At 46.0% G+C, this 25,660-nt stretch overlaps 8 protein-coding genes and 1 non-coding gene across 9 annotated transcripts; 2 read left to right on the top strand and 7 right to left on the bottom strand.

Moving 5' to 3' along the window:
• Positions 1-1,748: 1,748 nt before the first annotated feature.
• On the bottom strand, positions 1,749-8,134 carry C8R40DRAFT_1089972 (glycosyltransferase family 24 protein). The gene is made up of 27 exons (XM_046227454.1): positions 7,921-8,134; positions 7,497-7,868; positions 6,549-7,442; positions 6,467-6,497; positions 6,230-6,413; positions 6,104-6,180; positions 5,766-6,038; positions 5,650-5,709; positions 5,313-5,597; positions 4,906-5,262; positions 4,710-4,846; positions 4,513-4,653; positions 4,358-4,457; positions 4,247-4,309; positions 4,133-4,194; positions 3,512-4,087; positions 3,358-3,463; positions 3,208-3,303; positions 2,806-3,149; positions 2,717-2,753; positions 2,650-2,661; positions 2,528-2,594; positions 2,439-2,473; positions 2,359-2,385; positions 2,286-2,298; positions 2,175-2,233; positions 1,749-2,108 (listed from the first exon to the last, which is right to left on the bottom strand). The coding sequence occupies exons 1-27, from the start codon at positions 8,034-8,036 to the stop codon at positions 1,863-1,865; spliced, it is 4,770 nt and encodes a 1,589-aa protein (XP_046089601.1). The 5' UTR covers positions 8,037-8,134; the 3' UTR covers positions 1,749-1,862.
• A 74-nt stretch (positions 8,135-8,208) lies between these two features.
• C8R40DRAFT_1089970 (NMD3 family-domain-containing protein) lies at positions 8,209-10,659 on the top strand. Its single transcript, XM_046227453.1, has 6 exons — positions 8,209-8,295; positions 8,349-8,403; positions 8,457-8,488; positions 8,547-8,752; positions 8,810-9,108; positions 9,159-10,659. Exons 1-6 carry the CDS (start codon positions 8,244-8,246, stop codon positions 10,165-10,167), a joined length of 1,653 nt encoding a protein of 550 aa, XP_046089600.1. The 5' UTR covers positions 8,209-8,243; the 3' UTR covers positions 10,168-10,659.
• A 372-nt stretch (positions 10,660-11,031) lies between these two features.
• On the top strand, positions 11,032-11,119 carry C8R40DRAFT_t62. Its single transcript has one exon. It is a non-coding gene; the product is annotated as a tRNA-Thr (tRNA).
• A 230-nt stretch (positions 11,120-11,349) lies between these two features.
• C8R40DRAFT_769091 (acid protease) lies at positions 11,350-13,368 on the bottom strand. Its single transcript, XM_046236160.1, has 11 exons — positions 12,996-13,368; positions 12,910-12,947; positions 12,758-12,854; positions 12,605-12,688; positions 12,529-12,556; positions 12,415-12,460; positions 12,214-12,349; positions 12,098-12,140; positions 11,802-12,039; positions 11,641-11,743; positions 11,350-11,564 (listed from the first exon to the last, which is right to left on the bottom strand). The coding sequence occupies exons 1-11, from the start codon at positions 13,273-13,275 to the stop codon at positions 11,437-11,439; spliced, it is 1,221 nt and encodes a 406-aa protein (XP_046089599.1). The 5' UTR covers positions 13,276-13,368; the 3' UTR covers positions 11,350-11,436.
• A 672-nt stretch (positions 13,369-14,040) lies between these two features.
• Positions 14,041-17,361, bottom strand: C8R40DRAFT_1159041 (uncharacterized protein; the record flags this gene model as incomplete). The annotated part of the gene is made up of 13 exons (XM_046229826.1): positions 14,041-14,435; positions 14,498-14,681; positions 14,742-14,815; positions 14,873-14,963; positions 15,011-15,558; positions 15,616-16,021; positions 16,072-16,149; positions 16,199-16,383; positions 16,435-16,460; positions 16,511-16,583; positions 16,639-17,120; positions 17,172-17,196; positions 17,256-17,361. The coding sequence occupies 13 exons, from the start codon at positions 17,359-17,361 to the stop codon at positions 14,041-14,043; spliced, it is 2,673 nt and encodes an 890-aa protein (XP_046089598.1).
• A 70-nt stretch (positions 17,362-17,431) lies between these two features.
• Positions 17,432-18,246, bottom strand: C8R40DRAFT_1089956 (uncharacterized protein). Its single transcript, XM_046227452.1, has 3 exons — positions 18,161-18,246; positions 17,777-18,092; positions 17,432-17,703 (listed from the first exon to the last, which is right to left on the bottom strand). Exons 1-3 carry the CDS (start codon positions 18,203-18,205, stop codon positions 17,543-17,545), a joined length of 522 nt encoding a protein of 173 aa, XP_046089597.1. The 5' UTR covers positions 18,206-18,246; the 3' UTR covers positions 17,432-17,542.
• Positions 18,247-18,477: 231 nt separating this feature from the next.
• Positions 18,478-20,409, bottom strand: C8R40DRAFT_768969 (uncharacterized protein). Its single transcript, XM_046236159.1, has 5 exons — positions 19,944-20,409; positions 19,866-19,894; positions 19,499-19,801; positions 18,925-19,451; positions 18,478-18,855 (listed from the first exon to the last, which is right to left on the bottom strand). Exons 1-5 carry the CDS (start codon positions 20,134-20,136, stop codon positions 18,750-18,752), a joined length of 1,158 nt encoding a protein of 385 aa, XP_046089596.1. The 5' UTR covers positions 20,137-20,409; the 3' UTR covers positions 18,478-18,749.
• A 983-nt stretch (positions 20,410-21,392) lies between these two features.
• C8R40DRAFT_1089933 (uncharacterized protein) lies at positions 21,393-24,157 on the bottom strand. The gene is made up of 6 exons (XM_046227451.1): positions 23,219-24,157; positions 22,973-23,164; positions 22,527-22,922; positions 22,329-22,473; positions 22,033-22,274; positions 21,393-21,982 (listed from the first exon to the last, which is right to left on the bottom strand). The coding sequence occupies exons 1-6, from the start codon at positions 24,006-24,008 to the stop codon at positions 21,618-21,620; spliced, it is 2,130 nt and encodes a 709-aa protein (XP_046089595.1). The 5' UTR covers positions 24,009-24,157; the 3' UTR covers positions 21,393-21,617.
• An 11-nt stretch (positions 24,158-24,168) lies between these two features.
• Positions 24,169-25,529, bottom strand: C8R40DRAFT_1235067 (uncharacterized protein). The gene is made up of 2 exons (XM_046233377.1): positions 25,386-25,529; positions 24,169-25,243 (listed from the first exon to the last, which is right to left on the bottom strand). The coding sequence occupies exons 1-2, from the start codon at positions 25,453-25,455 to the stop codon at positions 24,657-24,659; spliced, it is 657 nt and encodes a 218-aa protein (XP_046089594.1). The 5' UTR covers positions 25,456-25,529; the 3' UTR covers positions 24,169-24,656.
• Between the last annotated feature and the right edge of the window lie 131 nt (positions 25,530-25,660).

Genomic DNA, 25,660 nt, shown 5'->3' with positions numbered 1-25,660 from the left:
GAAGCGACGCCAAGCAGTTTACTTTCAGAACGTCCCATCTTTGATGTTGTGAGCAGGAACTTCTCACAGCGTCGCTCGAACTGCTACTGCAGATATCATGTTTTGAACATAATTATATGTCAGATTGTCCCCCCTCGGGAGTGCATCATTCTTCCGTTGCCATTCAACCCGAGGTGTTGAAGGCTGCAAGTGAGTAATCGAATCAATCGGAGGAAAGAGAGAAACTGTTGAGATCGAGAGGTGTAATGTCAAGAGCTCCATTGGCCGCTTGGCGAGGTAACATCCATGTGGTATTGCCCGGGTTAGCAGATTTACCACCTCACCAGCATGCTGACTAGAGTGACATGGACACATTACACGTTGACCCGAATTCGCCCTTGTCGATGCGCTGTTTACGCCGTCGCCAGCATGCACAGGCGAGCGATGGGTGCGCATGGTCTCATCATCATGCTTACACGCCAAAAGCGCTCAGATTCACCACAAATCCGAGCAAAAAAAAAAAAAAAACCAAAAATGCCATCGGGTCTAAATATGGAAAGCCTCCGTTCACTCTCCTTTGCCTCCTCGTTCCAAATTTGCAATCTTCCAGTTTCTATGGATTCCAGTTTGATACAATTGATCGTGGAAACGATTGTTAATTGAGTGATTTTGCAAGCCGATCAGTCCAAAATAAACTACATACTCAGAGGTGCTCCACTGTTGAAGCGTCTTACTCCTTTCTACATCTTGGCCTTCTGTAATTGATCTTGGCCGTTGACTATCGGAACAGCTCGATGTGGCGCTGGCCAAGGCTCTCCAAAGCCTTCCAAGACAGACAGACCATCCAAGTGCTCGGCATGAAGTCGCATATTCTGAATGATATTATTCCGTACCCTGAACGTGCAAGTTCCGGCCTTCACTAGCACTCTCCATAGACTATACGAATTATGTACAGCACATATGTAAATGTAGACTTTTGGCAGTCGTGTTCTCCAGTGGAAAATATGGCGCATATACATGTCCAGCACAGCATGGATATTCTATATACATACTCTGTGCAACTCGGGTGCGATGCGACTTAGGATCATTCTCGATTCAAAGGACACCTACGGGATCCCGTATATCTGTCGGCGGGCTCCTTGTTGAGGCCGCCCCGTTTGTCCGATGTGCCATCGGATAAAGCGGAACACAATCTGTCGGTCGTTTCGACCCCAAAGAAGGAACTCGAATATTATGCAGTGATGGCCAAGGTTCAGAAGGCTATTTGGTTCTCTATCTTCTGCATTTGTCCATGAAGTGGGAAAGAAACAGTAAGTTTCAGAATTCGTACAAGCTTCCCCGTGTTCATACGTTTCTCCGATTTATCCGACTCTAGGTTGAATCTCGAAAGGGCGACTCGGAAATTGTCGTAGATATTCAACCAATCGGACAGCGACGATACGCTTGATACGCTTGTGCGGCTCTCAACACCCATTGTGTGATCAACGCTGATCAACGACTCTAAAGTTAGTCTTAGTCTACTCTTCTGCGATCAAGGGAGCTTCACTGGCTTGAGGCATGCTGATCAAAAAGCTCTGAGATCGCGATGAGGGAATCTCGTCGAGGTTGTGACTGGTTGTGAACGTTGATACATGCCAAATGACATTTTCGAAATCAATCTGGTTCTTCCTTACTTGACACGGAAAGTGAAGCCGAGTGTGACTCGAACGTGAAATTCACCAATCTTTAGTCAGTGAATTTTCGGACTGACTCTAAGCCTCCAAGGAGGGCGAGTTGCTGATACAGATAATGGAATCTTGGATCTGAATGCCCTGTATGTTATTCAATTCGAAAACGGGCACCAATACCAATAGCACTTGGTGGTATAAATAAATAGATCAGGTCTACAATTCATCTCGAAGATCGGGTTTTTTCTCATCAGCTTCCTTTTCTGCATCGTCAAGACCGTCGCTCTCAGGGCTCAGGGAAGCAGCTCCTGAAGCCGTTCGTGCGAGAGCGTTAGCATCTGCAGCGGCGATACGAGAGCGAATTTTTCCTTCCTCCGATAATTTGCGAGCGAACTTTGCTATCTCAGAATCGTATTCTTCCCACTCTGGAATTTGTCTGGCACGCGCGAGCTTTGGTTCTTTCTATATGAATTTATTTGAAAATGTTAGATATTGATATCGAACATCGGGAGAGAACAAAATAAATACCGTCAGTGGGTTCTGGCAAAGATCTATCGTTTTTGCTCGATGAAGCCGATCTTTGCTGCCTGCAAGTCGACATGAATTAGTCTGTTCAAATGTTAGCTTGTGAAGACTTACACCAGGTTTCACACTAAGATTCACGCGAGATGTCAATTTCCGTGAAGGTTGAAAGACAAATCAGGAAACCCACCCATAGCCAATCTTCATCCAGTGAAAACTGAAAACGAGTAAGTTTAAGGACATGGCGGACGTGGATGATCATTGACTCACTATTGGAACTTCACGCTGCAGGTTATTCGGTAAATCTGGTACCATACGGGTCAAATAAATTTGGCATAAAGAAAACGCAAATTGGTCACCTTGGTCTAAGTTGGCCAAAGAGTTCGGATCCATGGACAACTGTTGGTAAGAGCCCCGGAGAATATCCTAGTTTGAATGTTAATGGCAGTAGAAGCAATTTTCATGGTGCATTATCACGCACTCCAGCTGCAATCTATAAATGCTAATGATGAGGCCACATCCAAGGCAAAGTTTATGGGAATACATGCCTGACGGAACCGCACTAAGTCCACAACATATAAGGCACTAGTTGCGAGTGTTTGTTAGCGCATAGTATGAACAAAAAACATCAGCGCACCTAATATGATACGGTCTTCCTTGCAAGAAATCTGCCCAGTATCCGGTTTTCCAGAACCTGAAACCTTCCATCGCTTCGTTATCGTCCCCCATTGGAGTATATCCATATGGAGCGCCATGAAGGTCCAAATCGACGAGCTCCTGCAGGTCTGCTCGGACAATCTGGTCAGCGTCAACAAATATGACTTTCTTCAGGTCCATAGGGAAGAGAACGTCCAGGAAAAGAATCTTGTACGCCCAGATGATCCTCTGCTTTTCTTTCTGTGCACGCAGCCACGATGGCCATTTGTAAGTGACGAGTTCATACTTGAAGTTATAAGCCTCGGCCAGATGGGGGATAAATTCCTGTAAATGCAACATCGGCACAATGCACAAAGTTCGGTTTCAGGAGAACAGAACATACCAAGAACGAAGGAGAGAGGAAGTTCTCAATAAACCAGAACTTCACTGTGCTCTTCGTATTTCGTAGAACACTCAAAATCATGATGCCCACGAACCGCTTTATCGTAACTTCATTAGTGTTGTATATTACATTGAATGAATGACATTCTACCTCGTAGAGAAGTCCTGAAGCAACTGTAAAGATGTTAATGTCCGCTTGTTCATCGGCAGTCTCAACGATTCCAGTTTCCTCAGAAGTCCCGAATAAGGATTTCACACTGCACCAAACATTAGAATTTTCCTAGCAAAAATGTAATTGCGTTTACCTGGCAAACATGCTCTCAAAGACACTAGAAGACTCCTCTTCCTCCTCTTCGGCGAGCACGTCCTCCCGTTCCATACCCGGAAGCCTGGAGAACCGGGGATAAAGGGTCTGACCCTCGAAACTAGTGACCGTAATCTCGTTGCCAACTTCATCCACGGACGGACTGTTCCATCCTTCATTCCCCACACTTTCCGTTACAAAGATGTCCCTGCCTCGGCCCTCTCGAATCTCAAGCTTGAAAACCCCAGGTTTCGTCTTGAATTGGAAATATCCAAGGTTGGCTACGACCTGTGTGTCGTCGATTGGCATGGAGCCACTGACAAGCTGTATCTGTACGCCACGCGGAGGGGATTGTGTTGTGGTATCTCGGGCGTGGCCTTCAACAACGATGTAGTCTAGATCGAAGATAGTGTCGACGCTGAAGTCTTCAGGAGCAAGGCTTCCCAATTGGATGTTGTCAAGATCGTACATTGCTTCACGAGGTCGAACGAGCCAAGAAGAGGGCACGTCCATAGCCAACGTGTAAATTGGCTCGAGAGGCAAATTTTCGAATACAGTCTGAGAAGACACTTCCTGCCTGAGCCTCGATCAGTAACCGATAACTTAGAGGCAATATGCATACCCAGTCTCGTCAAACGATAGCGAACTTCGCAGATTATATCTGAAAAACCTTTTCAGGGGAACCTAGCAAAACCGGTGAGGCAAAGTGTACTGAAGGAGTAATACGAAAGCTCACCTCGCCATATTGAGTAGGATTCAGGCGGATTTCTAGGTAGGTGTCGGGAATATGTGATATCCACTAATGACACTATCAGAACAAGCCGGTATCTGTATATTGGAAACTCGCCTGCAAAAGACTAGACCATTTCTGAGCGGTCTCGCTGAGAGGGTCTACTATGACTGCCACCTGATATAAAGCTGTGGAATTGTCGCCAACTTCGAATAACCTTTCAGCATGGTTCCATGAGGTTCACCAAAGTTAATCGTCAAGTTACGGCTCACGTATGCTTGGTTTCTAGCGTCTGATAGTTCCGGTTACGTGGTCTTCGAGGAGCATCGAAGAGGCCGACTTCACTAGGATCTGGCACTTGGATTGCGGAGATGATCGACGAGGCCATTGAGACGATATGAGTAATCGTCGCGCTGGAGAAGAACATTCACAAGAAGCACTTTTTGAGATACCCAGAAAGCTCACACACCGATCAAGACTTTTGAATCCAGGACGAATATCTTCCAATGCCGAGAGGACTGGCTGAATACGTTTCAGTAACTCGTACTCTTGTAAAGCCTGGAAATCAGCCGCCAGAAATTCGTTAGGGATTATTGGCTCAACGATCTATGGAAATTGATTGAGTAAAATAGACAAACGTCGGCGTATCAAATGAATCCACTTACCCGCCCGTTTATCACAATCCCGTTTTGACCTGGCTCAACCCCAATGGAACGAACGAACCACTGACACGCGTCCAAGAAGCCAGATTGCTCATTGGGTTTGTGATTGTCCAGGTGGTCAAGTTTCAGGGCATTTTTTAGCGCCCTGACTGTGGAGAATGGCACTTGTGTGTTCGACTCGTCTACTTCAGATGCGTGTTGACCGCCGTTGAGGGCCTGGAGAAGCTCTTCCGGAGAAGTTTTTGATAACTGCTTGTGGTCTACGAGATGAGCAAAGATAGATGATATGGACACCCCTTGAGAAAATCCTTCGGTCGCAGGATTATGTACAAACCCCAGACGTGCGGTCGAGTTTTTCTCCTACTCCAGACGACTATTAGATTAGATCATAGATAAAGATTACGGCTCACCATAGACAGCAGTGCTTCCTTCACAAAGTCAAGACCATCCTTAGCATTCAAGTCTGCTAAGACAAACAAAGTCATTGGGATAACTTCTGCTTCTGTAGGATATACGAAGGACGATGGTGCGAAAATAGAGCTTGAATCTTTTTGAAGTTCCGGAAGACTGATGATGTCAAGGTTTTCCTTGGAAGGAACGATATATTTGTTCCTTCTTCGTGCAGTTGTCGGGAGATCGAAAAAGTAGCTGGATATTCTCCCATTGTCTTCCTCTGTCAGGTGACCTTCATATATCTGAACGAAATGAGTGAATGTTCTCGATGAATCGACGACATCGGCTGCATACCTCTTCCTGCAAATGCATTAGTTGCCGACTGATTTCTGTTTGCATATTGCGAAGGAAGCTCTAAGAAGCATCTAATGAGAAAACAACAGACACAAGCGCAGCCGGTGGTCAAATACCTCATCAAATGCGAAATGTTTCCCATTGATGAATCCATGCCCGGAAGGAAACACAGATAAAGTGGCACTCAAACGATTAGTGTAGGCTTGCACACCATCTAAGGACTTGAATATAGAATTTGTTCCGGAAACTACGGATTCAAAGTCGACAGACGTTTGGTCGGTTGTTGCACCGGCATTAGCTTCAGCAACCATGAAACCATCGTATTCATGGCGAACATTGGACCATTGGAGAGATCCCTGAGCACCAGGCATAGTAAATGGATGAGCCACCTATGTAAAGGATAAAAGGACTCGTCAGTTTCCCGAAATCGTTTCGACAAAGACAGTTTGAGTACTCGTTTTAAGAAATTCATGGTAATTTTGCGGCCAAAGTTGTTCAACAGAAAGTAGACCAATCTCGCCATTCGAGCACCTAGGAGGAGTCAATCAAACGGATTTATAAAGCAAATCACATAGCTTACCGTCTTCCGTCTCCACAATGGGCACAACACCAAAATGGAATGGGAATCCTCTCTCGATGATACTATGCATAGTCCCGGCGACAAATACTAAATTTGCTGGGCGAGACAAGTCGAGAACGAGAACCACATTGAACAGGTTGAGTTTCAACATGTGGAATTGTCCGGGGTATAGAGGTCGCAATAACTTGTGGGATAATGTCGGCATTCCGAAAACTCATTGGAAGACGTTCGACTTACACCGGTTATTGAGGCACCCCACTGATTATACCTATATTGTTGTTGGAATCAAATATAAATTCATCGGAGCGAGTCGATTCACCTTTTATCTTTCTCAAGATCATTCCACCATATGATAACATCTCCACCTTCAGCCCGGTCACTAGCATCAACTAACCCATCCAAAACATCCTTGCTGTCTTGAGCGGCAGAAAGTATAGGATGAGTAAGTAGTTCTATCGCCTCCCCCCTTTCAAGATCCAAGCCTGTCAACTGCATCATAATACCTCGTTCCTTTTTCAACAACCGCGACAAGCCGAACGCGTTCAGGTCTTTTTCCGCCACCGAAACTCCGTTGATCCACATAGCGTTGGCACCGCCCTGAACCCGCAATTGGTTCTCATGCACCTCCTGTGCAAGGTCTTCATTGACAGAAACACGACGTGCAAGGGTCGTTACGTATTTAGGAAAGTTTTGCGAAAGATGCATGAGGGTGAGAAGAGGATTGGAAGAGTCCATGATGAGTTGGGATGCTTGGAAACCGATGGTATGGAGTTCATCTTCTGTAGGAGGGGTATTGGCATCAGGCGCAGTAGAATTTTCTGGGTAGCCGTCAAGGAGTGAGAATATGGGATCAACGACGGGAGCCTCGACATCCTGATCATCCGAGAGGGAAGGATCGTCCCGTTGTGTCCCAAGGTGTCTATCGTCCAATGCAAGGTAGTCCATCTTTTTCAGGTCAAGAGCAACACTGTATCCGGAAAGATAACTCCGTTTGGATGTGTCAAGATTTTCGGGCGGGACGTGTCTAAGGATGTACTCGATACGATGTTCTGCATGACTTGTCAACCTCATCAAGTACGTATGAAGTTCACGAAAGTTCGGAGAGGCCAATGAGGCATATAGGATCGCGGTGCGTGGTGGAGTTTCTAATCGACTATCTGGAGGTGGATAAATGTGGTCGAATGGTAGAATCTTGGGTCTCGTATAATTTGAACTAAACGTCGTAACTTCAATCACACTGTTGACACTGAACGGAGTCGGTACTCACGAATAGTTTTCCATCGAATCTATCGTATCTAACCCGGCAAGCTGTGCCAACGATTCCACATCACAGACCACAGACCCATACCAGTCTACCCATGACCCGCATTCCTTACGACGCGCAGACTGTTCGACAGTCTCCGTGTAATGATGATAGAACGCCTCGATTTTAGGCGTAGCAGCATGGAGAGCAAGACTCATTTCAACGAAGGCCAGGGCTCCTGATTCTGAGAACAATCCCATATTCTTTGCGACTTCCAGGGAAGACGAATAGATAGCTTCGGGGGCTTCATTTGGTGTGATAATAACCACATCCGGGTCTGTGACACGGTCGAGGAAAGGAAAGAAAGCTTTGGAGTTTTCTAATGAGACGGTTTCACTGAGGAATTATCAGCAATGAGGCAATTATAAGAACAGTAAGCTGTACGCACATAATTTCTACTAGAAATGGCGGCGCAGGCCATGAAGTTCTGAGAGAGACCTTGACCGGGGGACTTGCCACAGCATACCTGCTGAGGCAAAGAACAAAGGGCAAGAGCAAGAGCATATTTCCGAGATACTCAAGCAGGCATTCGATAACAGGTGCAAAAAAACCGATGAGCCACGAAGCAGACACGTCTGCACAGAGATTCAGAAAGCCAATCAAGCGCCCGATTTAGAGCCACGTGCCAAAGGCGCTTAAATAAAGTGATAATCGGTTCCGCAAAAATTTGCTGAGTAAACTCTTGGTCTGAAAACTTGGTTACTAACAATCATGGAATTTGTTCCTGCGCCTGCAGTCCATCGTGTCCTCTGCGCTGATTGTGGTATGTGCTGCTCCAAGCTGGCCCTTCCGATCGATTCTTGATTTTTTTATTAGGTACTCCGATTGTACCCAACTCTGCCAATTTATGCGTCGCTTGCTTGCGAAATACGTATGTTATCCCGACTTGGATTGAGTCCAGAAGGAATGCTGATCAATCCGTAGGGTCGACATCACAGAGGGGATCCCCAAGCAAGGTTCGATATATCACTCCAGATATTTTTACATCATTCAATCCTGATTGTTGTTTCTTAGCTTCCGTCTCATTCTGCAGGAACTGCGAACGATTTCTTGCGCCTCCGCAAGCTTGGGTTCTCGCAAGACCTGAATCATCTGAGCTTCTTGCATTGTGTCTGAAGAAGCTGAAAGGATTACCCAAAGTACGGTTAACGGAGGCGCATTTCATATGGACAGAGCCACATTCGAAACGATTGCGGGTATCGCTGACGATCCAGAAAGAGGTACGTGTTCTTGCCTATCTTTCCTCTTGCATCTCACTCATCGACCATCACCATCAGGTGCTTACCAACACAATCCTAGAACAAACCTTTGAAATAGAATACTTGGTGCAACACGGCCAGTGCCCCGATTGCGCAAAACTTGCAGCTAAAAATACTTGGAAAGCGCTGGTTCAAGTTCGACAAAAGGTTCCACATAAACGAACATTTCTATTCCTCGAACAGCTAATTCTGAAGCACGGTGCACAAAAAGACACGATCTCGGTGAAGGAAGTTAAGGATGGGCTGGACTTCTTTTACAGTCAACGGAGTCATGCGATCAAAATGGTAGAATTCCTAACGGGTGTTGTCCCAGTCCGGTATGACCACTCGTCCGCTACTTTATTCACAAAAACTAAATCCGCTCTAGATCCAAGGCCTCGGAGCAACTCCTTTCATCGGATACACACAGCAATACCGCCAACTTCAAATATACCTATTCTGTCGAGATCATGCCCATATGCAAAGATGATTTGGTCTGCATACCTCCAAAACAAGCACGGCAGCTTGGAAATATCAGTCCCCTTACCGTCTGTACCCGAGTCGGCAGTTCTATCCAACTACTCGATCCTGCAACTCTACAGACATGCGAAATCACATCTGCTATCTATTGGCGGAACGAATTCAACTCGCTAGCCACCGTGACAGATCTCGTCGAATTCACTGTTCTCGATGTCGAAGCGGATGGTCGATCGCGGGGTAAATTCGTTTTGGCAGATGCCCAAGTCGCTTTGGCAGGGGCTTTCCGATCCGGTGCGGGCCAGGACGAAGACTCCATGGACTACGAGAGCGCTGGTTATACGAATCAAATATATCACACACGAACACATCTCGGTGGAATTCTTCAACCAGGGGACACTGCTCTAGGCTACTTCCTAACGAACTCCAACTACAATTCGGACGATTTTGCTTCGCTGCCTGCAGAGCGGATACCTGACATTATGCTCGTTAAGAAAACATATCCGAACCGGCGGAAGAAGAACAAATCAAGAGGCTGGAAGCTCAGGAGTATCGGGAAAGAGGCTGGCGAAGAGGGTGAGACGGGCAGTGGCCGTGGTGTCGTCGGACGGCTAGGTGGTCGCGATCAAAAGAAGGTTGAAGAGGACTACGAACATTTCCTTCGTGATCTTGAGGAAGATCCAGAGATGAGAAGTGCCGTTAATCTCTACAAATCGACAGATGTGAACATGAAAACGGAGACAAAGAGGGGACCTAAGAAACCCCAATTTGCGATGGATGTCGATGAAACTCCTCGACAGATTGAAGAAGAGGAAGAGGAAGAGGCGGATTTCCCTGAGATACAGCTGGATGAGTTGCTGGAGGGCTTCGATGAGATGACACTAGGGGAAGGGCGAGAGGAAGTAGTAGAGGCAACATAGCCTGCTTGTTTGTCCGTAGAATCTACCGTGATAATACTATGAGTTATTCTGCTCGTCGCTGACTGTTTTTAGGCAGCCATTTTCAATCGCATGGTAACAATAACAAAAAGTTCACAGTTTTTGATCACCGAAGTGCCTTAGAATGACTATAATCCAGTAAGTTCCTTCTTGGACACTTATCACCCGCTGTTGGGCCGCTCTTTTAATATCCCCCTCTGTCAGACTAAGGTATTCACCTCACACGACGGCCGGGCCGAGCCTAAGTTCGTGTAATCATATTGCAACCTAAGTTGCAGCGGCAGTTCAGCTTTGTGATCCTTATGAACAGGATCCCAACCCATATAGACAGATCAATGTACATTTATGGTATGGGTAGGATCCTGGATCACTGAACTCTACATCTGCTTTCGCAGCTGCCCGTCACCGCTTATAACCTACATAGTCCCTATTTGGTACAGTATATCACGCTTTGACTTGTGAACAATTAACGCGTAAGCGCTTGAGCGCTAATTAACCGGTGAGACTCGACTGAGACTGAGACTATTTACTGCCATGCCGCGTTCATTCCTTGTGAATTCACCCATCCAACTCAAAATAGATTTCCAATGCTCGCAGATCCGCAATTTTACCCGAGAAAAACTCGCGTCGAAGGTGCCATGAATCGTAACCTATTGAAACTAGTGATCAGCTCTGGATCGACAAAGTTTGGGTACAGATCTAAATATCAGAAACTCCCTCTTCTTCTTATCCATGATTCGCTCTACCGGAACTCACGCTGTCGTTCTCAATTGCACTTCTCGATACGTCTAGGACTGAGGTGATAGACTCACTATCTACATGTCTTGCAACGTCCAATGTACACTGTCCTTCTTAGCTCAGTTGGTAGAGCGCGTCACTAGTATGGATATTATCCACTATGACGAGGTCAGTCGTTCAAGTCGGCTAGAAGGAACTATCAAGATCATTTTTTACAAGTAATAAACTACTCTTTCCAGTCCAAAGACGTGATCATTGTTCATGTTGTAACATCGCGAAGACAAGAGCAAACCGGAGCGGGTGGGTTCGCAACAGATCGACGTTGATGAAAACATTTTAACGTTTTAATGGAAGTTCATGGCTAAGCTACAACTTTCGATTCGGTATGTGAATGAAAAATAAACTTATCAGCCCTCGCCGCGTAGCGGATATACCGTTGATACATAGTACAGACAGATCTATGTATTAATGCAGACCCAAGCATAATGATGATTTTTTCCCACCTAGTTGGTTCTAGTTGGTTGTAGCATTCGTATAGGCAGTCGGGGCAAACCCTACTCTAGAGTTGGTGTTATCGAAAACCGAGAAATATCTCTCCAGGAACACGTAACCATTGATGAAATTGAGGTCCTCAACTGGATCTGTAATAAAAACAAAGGTACAATTTATCAGACACTCATCATTTCAACGAGGAAAAAAAATTGGAAGCGTAAATACCAGTAGCAACTGCAGCAAGATAAATTTTGCCCCCCTCTCCTCCAATATTTGCGTTCAACGTCCTGGGCCAAATTTGGGCATTTGCCGGCAGTGGAAAATCAGTCTTTCAATCGAAATATCAGTCCAAGATCGAGTCAGTCTTCACAAGCAACAAAACTTACACCGCCAATAGTGAAAACCAAGTCATCGAGTGCATCATATTGCTCCTCGGTGATTTCGTAGAGTCCTGTGGCCTCATCAAATATTCCACCAGTAGAGTTAATATATGCATTGAAGGCGTCGGTAGGCATGTAATTCAAAGTCGTTCCTGTGTCAACAACGCCGACTGCGCTCGCCATGATCTCGATACCACTGTATGAGATGGACTGTGTGATTCCCCAGTAATCCGTCTCCTTCGGTCTAACCAAGATACAGTCAGGGTTTAAGTCTGAGTGTTCACCTTTTTAGCACGACTCACGTATAAGTTATTTGGCCAGTGTACTTAGAGCTGCCTTCCACGTCTGCAAAAAAAATACCCAAGTTGGGTGTCATTATCAACAAAAACGGAAGCACCTTAGTACTAAGAAGACCTACCACCAAATATCAATTCTCCCTCTGGCTCGTCCTCGGCACCGGTGGTAGGGACGAAGGCAATGCCAACAACTTCAGTGGAGATGACACCTTCACTGAACAGGTTGTCGCTCACTGTCGGCACTGTGGTCACTGGGGCCTAAATAAAACACGACAGGCGCAATTTATGATCAACAGTGTGGCTATGAGTTCAAAGGAACATACCAGGTCACCGAGGATGGTACCATCGGTTAAGGCGACAGGGCCAATACTGAGAAGCATGAATTATGAACTTGTCAGTGAAAATAGTGTAGTACGTGAATTCAGAGGACGAATTACCCCAAAATCCCATCCATAGATGTAAATCCTAGATGGATAGTTAACGACGAACGGCAGGCTAGACATGAAGAAGAACCTTGTTGGAAATCAGCAACTCCAATTGACTGATTTTTAATGATCAGATCGTTTGAGAGCGCTACTGTATCATAGTATTCGTACCCTAAATTAGAAAATCATAATACAGGGTAAAATTAGATCAGAACTTGCATAAGAATGATAGACGGGGTACCAAAGAAATATCCGGAGCCATAGTCGACGATGACAATGTCGTCTGTCCACACGCTACTGGATGAGGGGACATACGCATAGCTAGAGTTGGCGCCGATCTAACGAAATTGGACGTCAAATTCTTCAACGTGAAAGAAATTTTGAAAGACTTACCCAAGTGTTTGAACTTCCGGTATCAACAAGCAAATGGACTGAGGGATCATCGGCATGTGCATGCAAGAGGTAGGGGGACTACTTACAGGTCTGATTATCAGTGCCCACAGTGATCTCTGCGATGTATGTGATGATCTCGTTCACGACAGGCACTTCCTGTCTTTTCGTGGAGGAAACACGCTTTGACGCAGCACGATCACGGAAGGACTGAGCTCGGGAGCGGCCTGTATTGACAAGATTATGCCCGCTCGTTACATTGACGAATTTTCGAATGGGAACAGATAGGCCAGGTGTTTGGGTTGGAGCGAGAGGAGACGCGGTAACACCGAAAAGAAGCGAGCAAACGATGATGAATGGGTAAATCATGATAATTGCTGTTCAGCAGGGACCTAAGGAAAAGGATGGGCGAAAACTCCGTGCTTCTATCGCCGCCATAGTACTCAACCCCAATCTTTTATACCTGTTCCAGGACAGGCCTTCGATGGGGTCTTTGCTGGACAAATGATGTTCTTACAGCAGAGGGGGTTATCTGATAAGAGCAATGATTATAATTTCCATTCATTTGCAGCATAAATTCCGGTACGAACGCCCAAGTCTTGCGTGTTCACTAGTCATCGGATTGAACGAAAATAGACCAACTGGCACAAAGCTATCTGCGATTGTTGGAAGATAAGGACAGGAGTTGTACTGTCTTGGCCTCGGGAGGGCCGAGTCTCAATTCCTAGTTCGGCGTAGTGGTAGAAAGTGGTACTGGTTGAAGGAACTAGAAGGAAGATGTTCGGCATTATTGGGTTATGTCCGCTTCCGAAAGTCATGAGGGGAATCTAGAATTATCATGACATTGTCGGTAGAGTCCGAATGTGTTCGAAACGTATGCATTTTGCCTGTTGTTCGTTCCTTACTGGCAAGCACCATATGCATACTATGTAGTGGCCAAGGCCGAAAAATCCGACGACGACGGAAGAGAATGGACTGAGTATCTTCTTCGTAGCTAGGCTGCTTGTTGGGTCTACCACTGATACCGTCAAAAAGGGCAATCTTCCTTGTCAGCCAGTAGATAAACAGCATATGTAATTAATTGCGAAATATATTCTGCTTCCTTGTAGGCAGATGCTACTGATTAGACGTTGATCACACGCGCTGAACACCCGCCACACACCCCAACAGCAGTGCATCAACCTTACCCCCGGTCTCCTTCTCAATCCATGCATCTAGAGTGGAAAACAGCTTCAACGCCAGACCCGGTTCCTTCACACTCTTCCCTTCAAGGATACCTTTCTTACCAGGCCACATCCCCTCCTCTTCAAGCCCAATGAAGTTGACCAGAATCTCTCCGGCTCCAACGTGTGAGTCGGAGTTGGTTGCTTTAGAATTAGAAGTGGGTGGCGAAGGGATTTTGATGACAAGATCGATAGACCACGTATCGGATCCATAATACGAAGCCTCCTTGACATGGTGCCGTGTGTATTCATTCGGTGGTTCATCATCCAAGTTCCACTCGAGTACATGCGCGTCAAATGCGATAACTTTACAGATAATAAGGCGTAAAATCAGGCAAATGCATGGTAGGAAAACAAAAGTAGCTCACCAGTCCATATCAATCCCGGATGCCATATAACCAGCTTCAAGCTCCTTGTACCCGCCTCGACGTCAACGACGTCGTCGAGCGCGGAAATTGTGAATCCAGATCCACGGTTTTGGCCTGACTTTAAAGACCACGGAGAAACATAGCTAACATCGACGGACAGCGGGATTTTGTACGGTGTTAGAAACTAGAAACACAAAGATAATTTAGAGAAAAGACAAGAAGAATTGAACGACAGAATAATTACCAATGAAAACGGGAACATAGGATCCCAGTCTGAATTGTACCAATCCATACGAATAGGTTCCGGAACTGGTATTCCTGCCACCACGGTCGAAGCATTATCAGATATCGAAGGTTCAGGTATGGCAGGAGCACTGAATTCCTTCGCAACCTCATACACCAGATGTTCGAAATTAGGCGCGCCATCTGAAGTTGATAGGTGAAGGTGATGTTCTCCAGTGGTTATCTGGAAATAATTCAAGATAATGTACAACAGAGGAGGGATCTACTGACATTCTCAGTCCTCATCACATACACCCGCTTTTGATGCATAGAATCAAAAGGTTCTCTAACACTGAACACTGCAATTGGAATAGCTGTCACCAAAACCATGGCCAGAATCATTCTATTCAACACCCTAGTGTTCGAATTTTGGAACCTCCAAACAAAAGGGACGAAAAGCGGACATCCAAGCGCCCCAACAATGGATACGATAGTAGCAATTAGGTTATCTGCTGGTGCATCGGCGCCAATACGGCCTGTGAGTGGTACGAAAACCTCGAGCGTGAGGTAGGCGCTGGAGGTGCCGATGAAAAGGGGTATGAAGGAGGATATTGCGTATGTCACAAGCGACACTCGCTCGGTACGAACACTAACAAGACCCAAAAGCGCAGTAACTGCCAATCCGACCCAAATACTCGTAGCGTTAAGAAAAAAGAGAGCAGCAGACCCAATACCAAGTAATTGGATGAGGACTGCGAGGAAGGATTGAATGAGGAGAGTGGCGTGGTATGCTTGCAATTCCGTTACTGCGGTGAAAGGGTATTGAGAAATGAGGGCGCCTAAAGGTAGAATAGGTTAAAGCTACTGCTTCGGGGTAGGTACAAAAGCGATCGTACCCAATATTGCCGCGGGGCCATAAAGGACCATCGCCGAATATTCACTTCTAAACCAACTCAGAGGTTTGCCAAGTATGAATCTCATCACAAGAGCAATGGCGTTGGTACCTAGTAGGGAACCAACAAACGCAAAAAGGACCGCAAGAATGGGTTTGCCTAGGGTAGTAAGGGAGCCTAACCGGGACGGTGACCTTGCCGTTGCAGTAACCAAAATTATCGCGTCCACTAGCAATATCGCATAGATTATTCTTGCCGTCGAAAAGCTATACATCCAAAACTTCCCAAACAAAGCAAAGTACACCGTAGATGGTTTAGTAAAGCCTCCAGTCAAACTTGAAATTGAGGGAGAATTGATCGGAGGCGATGATAGGTGGAGCAGGAGGGCAAGTGTATTTTCGGCAAAATTCTAGCAGGAGATACAATCAAGGGGGGGAGATTGAGAATTAGCCAACTGACCTGAGCTACACCAGGCTGAATATTTTCCACTACATCCTTGCGCATATGATACAGATAACTGTTTCCAACTATCGCCATCTGCAATCGCAAGTCCATAAAACCTCTCGAATAAACAAACTGAGCTCACATCCAGCCCAGTGACACCGAGATACTGCTGGAACTGTCGAAAATCCGTATCTGAGAGGATGATACCTGAGCTGAATACATCATTGGCAACGACTGTGCCGAAAGGCCTTGGAACGTGCGAGTAAGCCTCGATCATTTCTTTTGACGTGGCTTGGAAAAGAAGATCGCGTCCCGTCGTTCCAGCAGCTAGATAAAGATGATGAGATTTGCGAGAGATGGAGCGGGAGGACGGCACACCTTCTAAGTTGATTACCGCGCGCACTCTGTGCAGAAATCAAAGAACGGAACGAAATGAATGGAATTATACGCGTACGTATGTGCAACCTCATGTTGTGTTGAAAATAAATGACTTCCGTCTTGTAACGACTCTTCTGCGTTATTGAATACTGGCAAGAGTAGTCAGCTTCTTCGACTCGATATCCAAGCTAGTCCCCTACTCACAGAAGATTACTGCATGCCTCGGCTCCCAGTCCTTGCTTTCTATCAAGACTCTAATTGCCTCCAGCATGATTCCAACACAAATTGCGTCGTCAGCCGCTCCAGGTGTAGGCAACGTTGAGTCCAAATGGGCATTTACAAGCACGGAATGCTCCTTGCTTGCCTCTGTCCCATTTGACAGCCGAACGATAATATTTCCCAAGTTGACATAAGTTTTGTACAACCTTGCACCCATCATATCGAAACGATGCGACCCAGAGCCTTTCTGATGCCAAATTTCACATTCAAGATGTCGACGCGAGCTCCTTTTGACCATGTCGTCGCAGTCATTCTTTATTTTTGTTACTTGGTCCCATAACCAGTCCTCTCCAAGAGCATGTTCGCGAGTTCCAGGAGTTCGAAAGCCAATGTCTTCTGACAGAATTCGGGAGACTTCTAAGATGCGGGATTCAGATATTTGAGGGGAGTTGGTTACAGGATCATATCTGGAGGCAGTGGGTCAGCGAACATAGATGCAGAAACCCGAAAATACTGACTGTTCATGTAAAGGCTCCGGTAAGTCTAAAGTTCAAATTTCATGACAATATATCTAGTAGTGTGCCTTTTGAATTTCTACTCACAAGTATGCTCTTTATACGAGTACAGCGGTGCACCAATAAGTATTGGAGATAAAAGTATTAGCGAGGAAAAAAAGCCGAATCTCTGTCGACTCGCGTTCGACGTCATTGAGCCGAGAGCCTGACCAGAATTAGCGCCCGTTTATTGGCGAGGTGGCTTTAGCGCGCCAATCATGTTCTCCCAAATTCAATTTCCCGCACACTCCCAAATGTAGCAAGTGTTATTTGAGTGTTATAGCTACAGTATTTATCTGTGGGCCTGTGGCAGAGCTTTCTACGGTTTTCTATCGTCATTTGTTCTTCAAAACATCAGCGTACGTTGGTTTTTCAGTATCGCTCGGCTCGTAAATCTCTTCCCACTCTTCCCATTGCTCTTCTAGACAAACCTCCTCATCATCCAAAAATATGACCTGGCGCACACCTTTCACAACCTCATACTCTTTTGCGATTCCTAAGTTGCAGCAATGTACAATTTTCATTTTAGCATCTGGACTCACGTATAGAAGAGAACTGCAAATAATCACCTTTGGACTTTGCCGGTCTGGCAATATCGAGAAGGGATATGGTGTGCATCCTTTCGCTTGTCGGGTTGCTGCGTCTGTCGTCGTTCATACAACATTCCTCTTCGTTCATGTCGTAGGCCTCGGGCCCGCCGCAGAATGACTCGAACCCATCAACACGCTCTGGACAGAGAAATGAATCTGATTTCCACTGCATGCCATCCATCCGACCAGGATTTCTGCGTGTCGTCCCGGACACCCTTGGTACTGGTAAGCACGAAAGGCTGATTTTGGCAGCATCGCTGCGGGACATGCCAGCTTCTATACAGGTCCTTTTCAACTAATACCAGGTAGTCATCCGAATCATAAATCCTGATCATCCATGTAGACAAGAAACTTGGAGCCCACCTTCTTTGCGACCCGATGATTAAATTTAATCTGTGACCTGGTCATTGTGTTTTGCTATCAGTTATTATGGAAAAGTGGGCGGCTGTCTTGTTAATCTCGGTTTATAACTTCGCAATTATGACTCGGTAGAGTCGAAATGAGTAGGGTTTGAGTCAATGGTTGACAATTGGTCAGAAACATTCGCGTTGCACGATATGTTGCAACTCATGATTGAATATTGAATCTTCGCTAGTCACAACTATACGTTGCCGGTGCCGCGTCGCAGTACTTACCCGGACAACTTCATTTAACATCCTGAAGGCCTGAAGAGTCAAATTTCTGATTCACGAGTCACGGTACATAGTCGCAAGCTTGGCAAGAATGGGGATCCCAGAAATGAAGAGCTAAAATTGAGACGATCTATAGTATATACACAAGGAAGTAGGGATAGTCAAGGTAGAAACGTGGTAAGCGATACACCCGCGATACATACGAAGTTCGAAGAGCAGGTTAGACGATACAAGATTATGCAAACGTAATATATACAGAAGCTGGGAGGGTATTTTCCTTTTGTTTTATGGGTTGTCCGTGTTATCATGTTATGAATCCGTTACAACAAGAGCTTTAGGTCGCGCATCCTCTGGGGGTTTCTTTTATGCTGTCCTCTACGAGACTCGGTCGGATACGTGCATGGTAAATTCCGCCTAGAACACTGGCTGAGAAGGAGGGGACACGAGTCAGAAAAAATCTTTGGCGACACAGTGGTAGATGACAACCTCACTTACTTGCAACTCATGGTTGGACTTCCTGGGTCGGGTTTACTGCAAGCTATCTTGCGTTCGCGGCAGAAATGGCACGCCAGAGTCTGCTTCTTTGGCGTTTCCCTACGTGGTGGTGGTGGATTCAGCGCCGGGTTAGCCATTAATCGGGTGTTACGCTGGTAGAAAGAATTCATAGACCGGCGATCCTGGAGACGAGGATATCCGACGCTAATATCCTGTGTGCCAGAAGCATGGCCCATTCCACCGCTGTCGCCGACGAATGACTGGGCTCCCCACTGAGGTTGAGCGCCAATGACATCGTTGGATGTGAGCGAGGAGGGAGCGTATGCATCAGGGAGAAAAAAACCCGAGGCGATTGGAGGTTCGGAATAAATAGTGGAGGAGGGTGTAAAGTCGTTGGCATCAAGTCGTGGAGAGACTGGAGGAAGTCGCAGTTCATGATCCGGATATGGATACTCTCCCGACATAAGTTGTGAAGGGGATAAGTGATGCGGCATGCGTTCGAGATCTTGCGACGGGTCGATGAAGTGCTGAAGGACAATCAATCCCAAATCTTGTCGATGAAAGAGTGACTCACTAAATCGTGGACAGCACTAGTGTGCATATATCCATATATGTTCGAATTATGGGGAGTCCCGGTATTCATAGTGACCTGAAAGAAGTCTGTAGCAGGCGCACGATAGGTAGCACCTATTGTTGAAGCGATAGGATGATTGTTTTCGGGGTTAGAAGATTGTCCTGAAGAGCAAATCACATTATGATTAAATATTGGATTTTCAGTGTCGTAATGGTCAGAGACGTAATCGTCTTGGGGACGCGATAAATATTCAGAGCGATTCGCAGTCATATGAGATATGACACCGAAGTTACCAACGGGGAACTAAAGAAAAGAGGTTATCAGCTCGAGGGGATCGCTAACTGAAGAGTACGCAGATGACAATCACCTCGCCAAGCAAGTGATTTATTGGAAGTTCTAAAAGCAGATCAGTAGAAGCGGAGAAGCCGACAAAAAAAAATCATACGGTGCTCTTCCGAGTTAGGCAGTCTTGACGCAGCGCCGCCATGTACGGTTTCAAGTCCAGCAGTATCGAGATTGGCATGGTCATGGTAAGTCCGTTTCCGCATTTCAGCATGCTCTAATGCTGGTGCGCCATTTGGGAGAACTTGATTAACAAGGCTTCCTGCTGGGGATGAAAATTCGGCAGGGGGAGTCATAGCCTAATTTTCAAATACAAGGAGAGAGAATAAAGCAAACTAACTGGTAAACACAGACGCAATATATGTATGTGCATCTGGAGGGGTCAGCAAGAGTTTCTGATCTCTACCGCGACCATCACGCAGAGGACCCACAGACTCACATTGAACAAGTCGTATATAAAACTCCTTGTGTAAGTAGATGGAAACGATCCTAGTAGATCCGCAAATCTTGACGGTACTACGGTCTAACATCATCAAAAGCACTCTGCAAATGGGGCCATTTCCTTCATTTTTGCTCCGTTGCGGATGCCGTATTCACTAGACGAAGCAACCAGAGATAATCCTCGGGTGTCTGCATGCTTGGGGCGGTACAGTTGTAGAAGAATGGAATATCGAAGGCCTCGTTAGTAGTCCGCGTGCCCCCACCAACATCAGGAATATGTTGATCTATCTGGCATCCTCGCAACCAGGACTCGTAGTGTAAAGTTGCCCTTGTGCCGGTTATAGTGTTCTTTGATACAAGCAACATTGCATTGCCCAAAAAGGAGGTACAGCCTGTCATTGTTAACACGCATTGATTTCTTTGGCTACCAGAATATGTATATTATTACTCCCCGCGGCGAGGTTTCCTAATATCGAAGATGCAGACAGACATACTATTATTTGCGTATACATAACTCGTACGATGGTACATAAAGTGCTGGTAGTTGTTGTGGTATATAGATTTCTGTATTCGGAACTCCTTTTCTCGGTCGAGGATTCGAGGAATGAGAAAGCCTAAGAATGTTAAAATTAGACTCTTGTGGGCTAACGCCTGTCATTGAGTCGATGATAGATCATATCGGGAAAGATGTTCTCAAATGTCATAATATGTTGAAGCGCGAGAAGCAAGTTCGAGCATGCACTCATTTGCGAAAGGGTTCTAGAGGGGTGTAGGACTTACTTAGTATGAACTCCACTACTCTAACGCTCACTACCTGATTCAATTGAGCTCGGACAATCGAACCACCGCTTCAAATGATCAACCTGATTCAAGGAGGCCGCAGTCACGATTTCCGAGTCAACCACGGGCCTTGACATTCTTTTCAGAACTTGGCAAAAAATATAATATTTGTAGTTTCTCGCTGAACGAAATCGCCAACTCGGTCCCAAAGCACTTTCCGGAATTCTGGGGTTGAATTGTACTGTTTGTAAGGAGAACTCGAGATAGGTAGGCTTCTTCCAGTTGATAGATCTCCTTTTGATATTGATAATATTAGACACGGATTCGGAGATGCATGTCTGAATTCTGGAGTATGGATATTTGAATGACGAGGTACGCGATGATTAGCGGGTGAAACAAGGGGTAAGTAAAAATGAGCAGTGCTAAAACGCGAACAACATGATGAAAACATAGCGACACAAAATGCAAAAAGACGAAAGAAAACATTGACAGAATTCAAAGGAACGACTAAAGAAAGGCGAAAGCGCTACAAAGACAGTTAGAATGACAGTTTACGTTACCTGAGTCCTTTATGCGCTTCTATGGCGGCAGCTTGGGCTTCAATGTATTTTTTGGTATCGTCCTTCCCAGCCCATTCACCCCCATCAGCTTCCCCATAACCATATATCATTCCCCAGACCACCAAATCCACCTCCCTCTTCACAAGGAGATTCCGTAATCGTTCACACATTTCCTCCTTAGTCTCACCTGTGAAAATTTTAACTGGGGCGGCCTCGGCTCCAACCGTAGCCAGCCGTTTGTTCGCGACTTCGGCGTGCGCCTCGAGATTGCGCTGCAGTGCCGCCGCAGAAAGCCTTGAACACAAGGCGGGCGATGTAATCAAAGGCGGCTGGGGGTACAGAAGGTAAATATTAGGAATGTCTAGAAGGAACGTCAGTTAGAGGTTAGCCTTTTGGCTCGATGCGACAGACCATCGATGTACGACTCGCACGCCTCCGGTATTTCTACGTCAACGATTCTGTCCTCCCTTTGAATGAGTTTGGCCATAAGACGTAACCCAGGCATTGCCACACTCGTGCCAACGAGTCCTAGAAAATTTAACTTGGAGTTGATACACAAATTGAGAGCCGGCACGGCGTCGTCCGTGACGCAAGGATTGTCAGACAAATCGAGGCGAGTAAGAGTGAGCTTCAGCGCGATAAGGTGAAATACTCTGTGCAACGATGGAACATTTAAGCAGAGACGGAAAACAAGGCAAGATGGTTACCCTTCGTCACCAACACCAGTGTTCTTCAATCCAAGTACCGCAAGCTTCGGCAGTCCAATCAGTTTAACGAGATCCATATCCAGAACTGGGGTATTATTAAAAGAAAGCTCAGAGAGAAAAAGGAAGCTGTGTGGTCGAGTGAAAACTAAAGTAAGATATGTATTAGCAAAGCAGCGCCGAAAAAAAGATCGTACTTACCATTCCAAACAGTTCTCCCACCAATATTCAAACCGCCTTCCTCTGAAAGAGATGGTCCCAGATCGAGACGGGTTACTTCGGACGTGCGAAAAACGTTGATGATACGCTCATTCAGGAGCCCTTGATCGATGTCAATTTCTGGCGATTTGCACACACACATGCACATACCTTCAGCGGCAAGGAGGTCGGCTGCAGCTTGATGAGGCCCGTCTTTCGCCTTTTGCGTCATCCTGTGCTCGTTATTTAGGTGGCTACCATTTCCTGCAGTTGCGATTTGCCCCAGCGTCTCCAACCTATTGCCTAGTTTAATACCTGGCATCATCCTGTCTAACCTCTGTATAAGGATCTGGAATCCCCTAGGCGTTTCCGTGCCAATGCGAGGACCGTAGACCGATTCTTAAAAGAGATTTATAGAATCAACATTTGAAAGTCGACATCAAACTAACCTTCCAACTCCTGCAAACGACGTTTCATTTGCGCAGCATCCATGTTATCTTCTTTGGTTTTGAAATCCACACGAGTACCTTTGTCTGGGGAATTGCCGACCCTGTAATTGAGTTTTCTCCCACGTTCAATGCCTTTCAGGTCTTCCGGTTCGAGGTCGAGCGAACGATCTGATGTTGAATTTTCATTGCATTCTGAGTCGGTGTTGGTGTTAGAATTTGGGGAAAAACTACGCGGAGAATGCACACCTATTTTCGTAAAATCAGATGTGAATGACCGGGTAGACGTGAACGGGTTCTTCAAGAGCTCTGGAAATGCTTCTTCGAGGCTGCGTTTCGTCTTTTTCAGCACGGGAGCCTCGATCTTGACTTGCTGAAAATGGGCGTTGAAATTAGATTGAGGTTTCCTGATGTTGTCTTCAACTTGCTCAGTCGGTTCGGATTTGATTTGGTAACCTAAGCCAGGCGGTAGCGGAGGTGTGATAGGAGATGGAGTTTCATTGAGGGAGGTTTCACTGCTAACGTCGGTGAAGGGAAGGGACAGGGTAGATGCTGATGATGAAGAAAGTAGGTCATCCGTCGGAATTTTGGGAAGCGAGATAGAGATGGAATGAAGATTTGGAGAATGACCGCGTCTAGAGACTGGGGTCACAAGCTTGGCTTCGAGAAGAGATTGAGCAGCGCGGTCCTTACGCGTTTTGCGAACCGGTCGTCGTGCAGGAGTACCATAGTCGTAGCAATCACTTGTAGAGACCTTTGACAGCGACAAGGACGATGTTTCTTTGAAGCCCTGGTTTTCCTTTTCTTTCTGCATTGCGATAGCGACTTGAGCTAGCATCTTGGAAAAGGAAGAGACGATGATCTTCTTCTCCTTCGTCCCCTTGAATATCATCGATTTTTCCTTCTTCCTGAGCTTTCTGATCCCTCCGCCGGTCGTAATCGATTTGAGATATTTTGAAGCAGATTCTGCAGGACAATACAACGGATTTTCCATGTCGATCATGGGTTGAGCTGGTATTTCGGAGGCGATAGAGGTCATTTCAAGAGGAAACGTTGGACGTCTAGAATGTCTGGTAGAGAGAGAAGAGAGAAAAGTTGAGGATGGAGCGGAAACTTTGAGGCGAAAATGGGTTGGTGATGGTGGTTTGTAGCGAAGAATAAGATTGTTTAAATTAGGAGCATATCGGGATATTCTTGCACCGATTGCTCCCATAAATAATTATTACCAAAGCGCATACAAGATCATGATACCGTGAAGAGTCATAAATGCATAAATGCAAAACAACAAGAGTGCTAAATAGATTCATAATATTAAGAATCTTGGGCAGCTACAGTGACAATGGTGTTGATAGATTGGAAGATGAAAGCAACAGAGGAGAGGGTCAAAACATTGAGGCAGAAGGTTACAAACGTCAAAAAGATAGCAAAAGTCAGGCTCTACAAGTGAAGCGATATAAACCTGAGTGGGTTATATGTAAATGTGATAGTACACCAAAAGCAGTGATAAGATATGAGAGGATGAGACAAAAGCAGAAAAAGCGACACCTCCATCAGTAAGTAGACATAAATGAGGATATATAGAAAGGTTGTACAGTGGGTAACGTGGCATGGTGTTAAGGAAGGTGTGAAGGTGTGAGTGTGAATAGGGAGGATGGGCACTGAAGTCTGAAATGGGTTGCATAGGTTCTCATGCGGAAGCCTCGTCCTTTAATCCATCCGTTGTCGAATGTTTTGCATCGGACTCTGCTGGTAGTAACGTGGCCTCGTCGACAGTGTCCTGATCGACTCTAGTTCTTTGTTTCATCTCTGCAACTGGCGTCTCCGATGACAGTGACACTTGTTTAGAAGCATCTTCAGCATTTTCGTCCACAGTGTGTGCTGGAGGCGTGGAGGCAGTCGACGAAGTATCGTCAAGCTCTCCAGAAACCTCTTCAGGCAGAGGCACTGTTTCTGGAGCAACAACGGTCTCATCGTTAGAATCGTCGCTGGTCGTAGCCACTTCCGCCTCATCACTGTGTTCCGCTGTCTGTTTGTCCTCGAGGTCAACTTCCTTCACACCTTCCGTGACCTCCTTGACGCCTTCCAAGTCGACCTGAGATGTGTTTCCTGTCTCCTCCTCGACAGATGTAGCGACTGTTGGTGATTCTAGGGAGGTCTGCGGCGTGTCACCCCTATGCTTCTTCGACCGAGATTGTTCCTCCTTATCTTCAGCAAGATCCCGCTCAGTTGAGCTCAGCCGTCGCTTACGGCCTACTTTCGGTGCATTCGACGTGGCTGTTGTTCAGATCCAATGTAAGAGCATCACAGATACGCAAAGAAAATTTTGATAGTCCAGAATAGATCAGTGGAAAGGAAACGAAGAGACAGCAAATCCGAGTCAGCAAATCATCAGAGATTCTAGAAGTGGTTCACGCACCATCATCATCCCAAGGCCTATCTGGACGCGGTAGAACGGAGTTCGATATACGTCTGAATAGCCCAAACATGATTGACGCGTTAACCTTTTACACTGGGAGCGAGTCTACCACAAAGAAGGATGTGGGGTTCGAAGAGTTTAAAATTCGCGCCGTTGAGATCCGTTTGGTAATTCAAAACGTGACTGACACACGTGCCTCTCATCTCGGGACGGATCAATGCCATTCTGGGCAGCCGCCAACCGGCTTCGCTAATGTTCATTGTACAATGTCAATT

The sequence above is a fragment of the Lentinula edodes genome, assembly GCF_021015755.1.
Source record: "Lentinula edodes strain Le(Bin) 0899 ss11 chromosome Unknown C8R40scaffold_6, whole genome shotgun sequence".
NCBI lineage: Eukaryota > Fungi > Basidiomycota > Agaricomycetes > Agaricales > Omphalotaceae > Lentinula > Lentinula edodes.
This window is presented reverse-complemented; position numbering and strand designations above follow the sequence as displayed.

Bases quoted from the DNA above. Each gene is read 5' to 3' on its own strand.
- C8R40DRAFT_1235067 (XM_046233377.1), bottom strand. From the start codon at position 25,455: ATGTTTGGGCTATTCAGACGTATATCGAACTCCGTTCTACCGCGTCCA. The intron at 25,244-25,385 runs GTGCGTGAACCA...TCTGAACAACAG, and splicing joins TAGGCCTTGGGATGATGATG to CCACGTCGAATGCACCGAAA.
- C8R40DRAFT_1089970 (XM_046227453.1), top strand. From the start codon at position 8,244: ATGGAATTTGTTCCTGCGCCTGCAGTCCATCGTGTCCTCTGCGCTGAT. The intron at 8,489-8,546 runs GTTCGATATATC...GTTGTTTCTTAG, and splicing joins AGAGGGGATCCCCAAGCAAG to CTTCCGTCTCATTCTGCAGG. The intron at 8,753-8,809 runs GTACGTGTTCTT...CATCACCATCAG, and splicing joins CGCTGACGATCCAGAAAGAG to GTGCTTACCAACACAATCCT.
- C8R40DRAFT_769091 (XM_046236160.1), bottom strand. From the start codon at position 13,275: ATGATTTACCCATTCATCATCGTTTGCTCGCTTCTTTTCGGTGTTACC. The intron at 12,141-12,213 runs GTAGGTCTTCTT...TTTTTTTTGCAG, and splicing joins GGGAGAATTGATATTTGGTG to ACGTGGAAGGCAGCTCTAAG. The intron at 11,565-11,640 runs GTATTTACGCTT...TTTTTATTACAG, and splicing joins TCTTGCTGCAGTTGCTACTG to ATCCAGTTGAGGACCTCAAT.
- C8R40DRAFT_1089933 (XM_046227451.1), bottom strand. From the start codon at position 24,008: ATGACCTCTATCGCCTCCGAAATACCAGCTCAACCCATGATCGACATG. The intron at 22,474-22,526 runs GTAAGTACGATC...ATCTTACTTTAG, and splicing joins TGGGAGAACTGTTTGGAATG to TTTTCACTCGACCACACAGC. The intron at 22,275-22,328 runs GTAACCATCTTG...ATCGTTGCACAG, and splicing joins ACTGGTGTTGGTGACGAAGG to AGTATTTCACCTTATCGCGC.
- C8R40DRAFT_1089956 (XM_046227452.1), bottom strand. From the start codon at position 18,205: ATGACCAGGTCACAGATTAAATTTAATCATCGGGTCGCAAAGAAG. The intron at 18,093-18,160 runs GTGGGCTCCAAG...ACCTGGTATTAG, and splicing joins ATCATCGGGTCGCAAAGAAG to TTGAAAAGGACCTGTATAGA. The intron at 17,704-17,776 runs GTGATTATTTGC...GCTGCAACTTAG, and splicing joins CAGACCGGCAAAGTCCAAAG to GAATCGCAAAAGAGTATGAG.
- C8R40DRAFT_1089972 (XM_046227454.1), bottom strand. From the start codon at position 8,036: ATGCTCTTGCTCTTGCCCTTTGTTCTTTGCCTCAGCAGGTATGCTGTG. The intron at 6,498-6,548 runs GTGAATCGACTC...ACAACAATATAG, and splicing joins GATCTTGAGAAAGATAAAAG to GTATAATCAGTGGGGTGCCT. The intron at 2,754-2,805 runs GTGCGCTGATGT...ACTCGCAACTAG, and splicing joins GGAAGACCGTATCATATTAG to TGCCTTATATGTTGTGGACT.
- C8R40DRAFT_768969 (XM_046236159.1), bottom strand. From the start codon at position 20,136: ATGACTCCCCCTGCCGAATTTTCATCCCCAGCAGGAAGCCTTGTTAAT. The intron at 19,802-19,865 runs GTGATTGTCATC...TCTTTTCTTTAG, and splicing joins TAAATCACTTGCTTGGCGAG to TTCCCCGTTGGTAACTTCGG. The intron at 18,856-18,924 runs GTAAGTGAGGTT...CCTCCTTCTCAG, and splicing joins AGTCCAACCATGAGTTGCAA to CCAGTGTTCTAGGCGGAATT.